This window comes from Equus asinus, chromosome 6 (assembly GCF_041296235.1).
Source record: "Equus asinus isolate D_3611 breed Donkey chromosome 6, EquAss-T2T_v2, whole genome shotgun sequence".
NCBI classification, from domain to species: domain Eukaryota; kingdom Metazoa; phylum Chordata; class Mammalia; order Perissodactyla; family Equidae; genus Equus; species Equus asinus.
This window is the reverse complement of record NC_091795.1, coordinates 43,278,725-43,286,776: the sequence shown is the minus strand read 5'-3', so window position 1 is coordinate 43,286,776 and position 8,052 is coordinate 43,278,725. Positions and strand designations below refer to the sequence as shown.

Sequence of the window (8,052 nt, the reverse complement as noted above, 5' to 3'; positions counted from 1 at the left end):
ACCCCAGGGCAGCAGGGTCAAGGGGAGGAAGCGGCGTCAGTGAAGTGTGGTGAGAGCCGGAGCTGGGGAGGAAGGGAGCCAGCCTTGGGTGCATAACTACGGTGGAGACAAGCAGGGAGGGAGTGGGGATGAAATAGCTCCGTCTTCACTTCCAGGCCTTCTTCCACCACAGGGGCACGGACCCCTGTGTTCTGGTTGGGGGCTCTTTTACAAAGGCAGGTGGGAGAGTCACGCTGTAGGGGAGGGGCGTGGCTCCTCGTTCTGTTCTGGTGGGATCGGGTTTAAGTGTTGCCGGCTCCTCGGCACAGTCCTCTGGGACGTCACATTTCCAGACGGAGGAGTCCCTCTCTGGGATGTGCAGGACAGCCCGCCCCAGGTAGCGGAGTTGTCCGTTGCACAGCTCTGGACTCCCTCCGTCTGACCTCCGAGAGGGGCTCCCCCGCAGAACTTGACCTTGCCTGGAGACTTCATGGCAGCAGGCTTGCTCTCAGCCTAGGGCGCCTGCGCAGCCACACAGCAGGGCTTGAAGCTTTCCCGGAGCCAACGTACCTGGAAGGAGGCCTTTTTCCCTGTCTCTTTCGTCTCCGTTTCAGCATAAATGTCGCCATATTTTTATTCCCAGTTGCAAAATTTGGCTCCTGAAAAGCCGTTGCCCACGTGTGTATGACCTCAGGCGCAAGCCTTGTGGTACTCCTTACACTCCCTGTTCCCAGAGATGTTTTTCTCACTTCTCTGCGTCACACGATCCCACTGGCAAGGAGGCCCACATCTCCAAGTTTCCCCAGGGGCTAACATCTGCTGGATGTGAAGGATACTTAAGCATGGACCAGGCTGGGATGCCCTGCGTGGGTACCAGGGTGGGTACTCTCAGCTCAAGGCATCAAACCTCTCCTATGCCATCTGCTCCCTGGGGCTTGGTGTATCCCAGAGGGCCTTAGGGACTGAATTAGAGTCACTGGGAGAGATTTTCAAAAAACACCCCCAAGGATTCTATAATTCAATTGATCTGGGGTGAGAGATGCTAGCCTGGTGGAACAAGCATTGCTAGACCCAGCCTGTATGACCATGGGCACATCGCTCCCTATTTCTGGAGGTGAAAGGCCATGGCAGAAACCTCAGGGCCTGCTGGAAGTAGCAAGTCCTGCAAAGAGCAAATGTGGAGGAGGGAGTTTCAGGAGACAGGGGAGAGTGCTGGTGCCAGAATTCCAGGCGGGTCCTGGGCGAGGAGCTCTGAGCTGAGTGGAGGCAAGGCTAATTCACACTCAAGCACCGCAAAACTGGGCCAGGCAGGAGTCAGGGCACACAGAAACCAGGCAAAACAGGGGTCTGAAGTTTGGGCTAAGAGCATCCAAAAAGACCAGGCCAAAACAGTCCAGAACATGGATTAAAGTTAGCACCTGCTGGTCACCTGGGTAAATGAGAGAAGCTCTGTGCTTTTCCTGGGATGGGCCCTCCCCCCAAGGCCCCGGACAGTCCAGCACACCTGACTAGGACCAGGGACAGCCATCGGACACCGGTCCTGGCAGGCAGGCTATCTTGGCAGGAAGAGGGCTTGGAAACCGGGGAGGAGGAGGAGGAGCAGGACCAGTAGAGCATGCCACGGGTTAGAAACAAGGCCTGGGCATGTCCCTGAAGACTGAATAGGGTCATAAGGGGGAACACCACCTATGGGTAGCAGGTCTCTCCCTCCCTCTCCTAAGGAGTGGGTAAAGGTCTATTGAGGGACAAATGCCAGTCCACGGATTTTGGACAAGTTGTTGCCTGGGTTTCCATCTTCCTGCAAGTTAGGCTGATCCCAAGTCCTCTGGGGCCTGGACAACAGGCTCCATACGCTCAAACACTGCTACAAAAAGCTGAACTTGAGGACCAAGATCTCATGCCATTCAGCAACTGTTTCACTCTCTGCTGCTTCTCTATGAGCTCCTCATATGTCTGTCGAACATGTGAGGTCCACACACAGGTGAGAAGTGCAGCGAGGCTTGGGAGAACGGGGTTGACAGTTTTAGAACAATTCCTTACAGTAGAAACCGGGCAGTGGGAAACGGGGGTGGGTGAGTGAGTGGGGTGTGGGTGGGGGTATGGCAGGAGACAGACAGGCCTGTTTTTCCCTTCAACTGGGCTGAGCAGAGAAGATCCAAATAAATGCAGGCCTTTATTCAAGACTATACTTTCTGATGGCTGTTAACTTTGAACACTAAGAGTAAGTTGTGTTAAGTTGCACTTCTTCTGCAAAGCCTCTATAGAGCTTTTCCTAAAAAGTGTAGCCCCGCGCTAATTGGCTCTTCGCTGAGTCCTAGAGCACAGTGGTTCTCAAACTTGAGCATGTGTTAGAATCACCTGGAAGCTGGAGGGGGCATGGGGCACCTCTAGAGTTTAATAGGTCTGGGGTGGGGCCTGATAATTTGCATTCCTAGGTTCCCAGGTGATGTTGATGCTGCACACTTTGAGAACCACAGCTATTAACACATGATCTCTACCTTCCAATTGCACGGTTTATTTGTATTTTGTCTAGAACTAGTTCAGAATTATTTTCTGCATGTCAGCCCTCCAAGCCAGATCCAATTCCTTTGGGGCAGGGATTGTGTATTTTATATTTTCCTTCACATTAGTTAGCATATTGTTGGACAAATAGTAGATGAAATACTTATATACTGAGAAGAACTTCAGAGAATTTGGTTTCTTCAAGTAGACAGGGATAAACTGTGGTTAATTTTAGGATTCCCACATTTTGAAAAAGAGCATCTAAGTTTTTCTCATCATTCACATTTGCAGAGAAAAATCGTAATTTGCTTCAGCAATATCCCAATCATGAAAGAAAAGCTCCAGTCTTGATTTAGGAAAAAACAAAAGAGTTCATTCCTTCATCCTTCCAAACAAGGTACAGTACAACTGAACAACAATGCACATTACTGAAAAATGCAACTGCATTTTATATTGCTCACTACTCTTTAAATAAGTATAATTCGGATATTAAGGAAAAGAACTGCTAATCACATTAACACATTACAGAAATCAAAATTAACTTACCACACAAAATAAATTAAAACATTAAATATTAACCTTTTCAGTGCAACATATACAGAAGTCAGAGTAACAAGTTCTAAAAAAAAAAAGCATCAGGTTTGTTATAATAAAGATAATGAAAAGTTGAACACTTCAGTAAGTTATTACACTTGGAAGAGGGGCTGCTTTTCAGCATTCTCTGTGTTGTGTTTACCACTAGATCTTTCAGAAAGCCTGATAAAATCAATGAGTAGAGAGAACAGGTCTTACATTAGAACATAAGAACAAATGTGTGTGTTTCTGTGATGCCCCTTTGTTCCTGGGCTTTTGAATCGTGCTCCCCTCCTTGGCTGAGCAGGTTGGGAGAAATCAGAGCCCAGACCCTACAAAGGGGTTGGGATCTCCTGAGCAGTGTTGGAGCCTCGTTGATCCATTCCTGCCAAAATTGCCTGGAAAAGCAACCAGTGGCCCACGTGCACTGAGACAACCTGGCCCTGGCAAACCTGGTTGAAGATGCCAGATGCTTTTCTCCACCTGCAGAGAACAGTCTCCCAAAGAGCTCTAGGACCACTTCCTTCTCCTTCTGTAGGAAAATAGAGTCTGGGGACACTCTGCCCACCTCCTCTGCTGGAACACAATGGCAAGCTCACATCTTGCTTGGCTCCCCGTGTGTCTAGACATGTCTTCCAGATCAGGATTGGTGGCTATATATCTTTCCATCCAGAAGAAAATGTCTCCTCCCGGTATGCTTCAGGAAGTCACAGCCTATAGAGCAGTGGGAGAATCCAGGCTCCATAAAAGATCTGGAAGCACCCCCTCCCTCGCTTTTTAAATTTATTAATTTTTTTTAAATGGGAGCTTTTCACGTCTCTGAGACAGACTGGAAACAGCTGAGTTCTCCACTCCCAGGTGTGCGACTGCTCACCAGGTTGGGTCTCGTGAATGATTCCCCCATTGTAATGAACACTTAGCTTTCTAACAAAGCAAGGAAACACAGGGAACCTGCAGAGATGCATGAGAAGATGCATCTTTAACCTGAAAAGGGGGCATTTTTACAGCTAACCCAGGAAGTACCAATGCCATGAAATGGCACAGGAATCCAAGGCTTGTTGGCCACCTGATTTCTAAAAGAGAAATCACCAAAGAAGCAAGGCTGTCATATCCTGGGACATGGACAAAGGTCCACCCAGGCCTGCCTTGACCCCAGCCTCTGCTTCCGACTCTTTTCAGACCTGCTGGTTTACAGAGGACTGACTCGAGGCAGTGCTTTAGGGAGGCACGCATTCGAGACCAGTCACTACATGGTTGTACAGGCACAAGGAAGGGGGCACCGGCAACTGTAACTTGAGGACCTGAGGACCAGAGCACTCACAGACAATAACTCTGAAGTCCCCACAGGGAACCAAGAAGGTTCCCTCTGCTTCCATCCTCCTCTTCTCACACCTCTGCATGGGCTCTCGGATGCCCAGACTGGACACCGATCCTTCCATCCACTGGGTGGAGAAAGCCCCACGAAATATTTTCACATCAGTTCATCCTCTTTAAAGGCAGTCAGGCCTCAAATAGCCTCTAGAAGACTGAGGAAAGATTGTCCTAATGTAAAGATGTGATCTCAAGTTAAAAACAAGTGAGGCCACTCCACTTTCAACAGTCTCTCTAAACCAGAATCTCAGACTCTCAGGAGAGTCTGATGAAAAAAGTGAGTGTAAATGGGTGTCTATACACCAATGTCAACTGCATTGGTCTCTGAGCAAAATGCTGCAGTCAAGCCTCAGCCCACCTTGCTGCTGCTGTAGGTCTGGCCCAAGGAATGCACACTTAAACCTATCTTCTTTTATAACTAAAACCCGGGAGCTGGAGAACAGATCCCATTTCTGCTTTTGGTGCTTGGGGTGAGCCTCATTCAATAAAGGTGCCAGAGTGAAGACACAGGCCATATCATTGTCTCAGCTGTAAGAAATAAAGAGAAAAATCATCGAAATAGACTGGGAAAGAAGGGTTAGGGGAGGACAAAATTACCTGATAGAAATTTCAAGCCAACTTGACATATTTTAAAGGTCCCTTTCACAACGTGAGGAGCTAGATGCACTGAAAAATTAACAGGTAGAGAGCTTTCATTTTTCAAACATTAGTGAATAGAGGTCCCTCACATAAGTTTATATATTATTTCACTGTTATTCTGTTTCCAAAGTTTAATGAAAATTCCTAGGGATGAGCTCCCCACTGTTCAGCTGGAGGCAACCAGTGCTTCCCACAGGCTGGCCCAATGGGTCAGAACGGATCCAGATGCCCAGGAGAACAATTGCTCCCCCTCTCTGAGGATAAAGTGAGACCCACAAGGTGGAGGTGGCTTGTTAGAATGTTTGTTAATAAAACCAGCATCCTGAGTGGAAAAGAAAAAAAAAATCACTGGAATATTTCTCCTAATGCTTGAAAATAAATAGGAAAGTTAAGTTTCTCCTTTTGGAAATAAACAAATCAACCAAGCAACAACATGGAAAAGAAACGGCTGGTCCCCCTTTCATGGATGCGGCCCCAAATGCCGTGGCTCTCTGGAATGCTCTATTTCTAAACATCCTCTTGGAGGGCTCTCTAGGAAGTTAATAGTTTAATCACAGAGCAGTCTAGTAAGATTGTGCTGATCCCATGTAGACGCACACACAGGCACTCTTGTCCTCTCTCCCCCGACAGAGGTGACAAATCCGCTGCCGGATTTGCTAACTCTTCTATCGGAATGTATCCAGGGGCTTTTATCTGCTTTATGTCTTAAATGGCATGACCTCTGAACCCCGATTTTTGCTCCCATCAGCAATTCATCCTCTGCTTCCATCTCTGCACCTCCCTGGGTGGCTCTTCCCAAGCCTTAGCTGTTCCAAAGAGGGCAGGTATTTCTAATCCGTGTAACTTTTCAGCCAGCGAGGCATACATCGTTAATGCAGAAGTATGAAAGGGTTTTATGCTTTTTACATTGACTTAAGAGATTAAAAATAAAACCATCATCATCTAATAAATAAGAAATGATCTCCGAGCGTGGTGACGGCTTAGGAAGGTCCTTGACATCATGTGTCTGTGGAGGACGTCGGGCTGGTTGAGGGTCTCGTGGACAGAGGACAGACACGGCTCCTCTTACACTTGGCGTCTTGATGTAATCTTTCTCCATCTCCTTCCCCAATAAGCCGATGAGAAAAAAACCGTAACTATAGGAATCTCCGGTGTTGGGCAGGACGCATGCGCATACTGCTGTGGGGAGGTGGGCCTATTAAAAAGAAACACAGCCCAGCAGTGTTGACTGGCAGAAGACAACTACACATGCCTGGACTCAGACGCCAACGAGGCACACACCTTATCTAGGTAAACAGGAAGTCCACACCTTGGCAGTTCTTTTTTGACCAGTCTTTAAGTCATGGTCCACTGATTTCTTCTCTAGGTCACACCGAATAACCCCAAGCAGATAGAGTTCTTGACAAAGTTTTGAAGGAAGGCCCACAAAAGACAAACAGGCTGCACAGGTGCTGGGAGGAAGTCATGCGGCACGTCCCAGGCATCGCTCGTTGTGCCGTCCTGAAGCAGTCCTCTCTCCATCAGGCTGCCGAGGGCCACTGGGCCCAACTCCTCCTGTGGGCTCCTCAGACCACTGGAAGGAGGAAAAACAGGTTAAGTCTACAGGCCAGACCCCAGCCATGCTGGGAAAACAGACCTGGGACAGAAACTGGGAGATGCATCAGCCAAAGTCACCCGGTTTCTCTTGGGCAGTCAGGCCAGAGTCCAAATTCTGCTGGTTCAACCCCAGGGGCAGCAGCTTCTGAAAGTGTGCTTGCGGCGCCAAAGGAAAGGCTGACCGAAAGTGGAATGAGTTGTGGCAGAAGAGAATGGGGCATGTACCCTGTTGTGAGGGTCTGAATTCAATTGGAGGGGATTCAATCCAGCCTGTGGACAGTTCTCCCATAAGGGGAGGCTTAGTGGGCAGCTCAGGGGCTGGTCCAGGGCTGTGGCAACAGAATGGCTTCTCCTCAGGCCATCCAAGAATGGATTCATTGCCTCCCAATGGGTGGGCCCTGAGGGCATCCTCTGTGGCTGGCACCGTGAAGCAGCATGGACCCAGTACCCAGGGGGCATCCTCTGTGGCTGGCACCATGAGGCAGCATGGACCCAATACCCAGGAGTTCCTGAGCACAGCTCGGCCTGGACATCTTCTAGCCCTGTTCCCTCTGGAGGTGGGGAGGTACATGTCATCTCATGGAGAGGGGCTTCAGCCTCAGTGGCCGTCTCTGGAAGGCCAGACCCATCCCAGGCTCAAAGCTAATGTCCTCTCAAACGTGGGTAGAGAAGAAGTAACAAGAACAAGAAAATTCCTCTACCCTAAATGACTCTGCTGAGCTGCAGACAAATGGTTCAAAATCTGTTATAAATTCTTTTAAAAGGTTTAAATAATTTTTCTATTGATGCTAAAAGATAAAATAAAAATATTTACCTTCATTAGCTCAGTGGATGGTACCCCTGAGGTCGTGGAAGAGAGATGTGAGTGGGGCCTTCAGAGGCCCTGGTTCTTACCCTAGCTTCCCCATGGACTCATGTGGGACCCGAGCAGGCCTTTGGCAGTTAGTTTACCCACATCACTCACAAATCGTCTTCCTCTTAAGGCCATTATGAGGATTAATGGATCAGCATCCTCCAAAATCAAACGAACTGCTCATGCACAATTACTATGGTTCTAGAAATGACGAACACACAAGCGGCACTCCTGGGCCTTCAGTTCCCTCCAGGTCAGGTTACCATCAGGTTTAATGAATACGTCAGCGTTCCAGCTTCCCAGTCATCTTTCTTCCTACCCTCTTCATGCAACCTTGAGCTTCTGGAATGCCAACTGTTTACCAGAGAAGGACACCCCCAGGTGGGATAGCCTGTGGTGATTGTCTCCTGACCCACTACTTCCTGGAAAGGAACTTTAAATTTATGATAGGCTCTATTGGTCAAAATAACATTCCAGAGAAACTTGTTGATGTGAGACTGTAGAGCTAGTCTGGATAAAGGAGCTATTTGACTCCATGA

General features: G+C 48.4%; 1 protein-coding gene across 2 annotated transcripts in view; it reads right to left on the bottom strand.

Annotated features, from left to right (window-relative positions):
• Nucleotides 1–2,071: 2,071 nt before the first annotated feature.
• Nucleotides 2,072–8,052, bottom strand: part of TGFA (transforming growth factor alpha) — a 108,950-nt gene continuing 102,969 nt past the window's right edge. Inside the window, exon 6 of one of the 2 annotated variants that reach the window (XM_014836689.3) lies at nucleotides 2,072–6,637. In XM_014836689.3, coding sequence (XP_014692175.1) covers nucleotides 6,630–6,637 — 8 coding nt within the window. In that variant the 3' untranslated portion in view covers nucleotides 2,072–6,629. The remainder of the gene's footprint in view (nucleotides 6,638–8,052) is intronic. The other variant, XM_014836690.3, reaches the window with a different exon arrangement.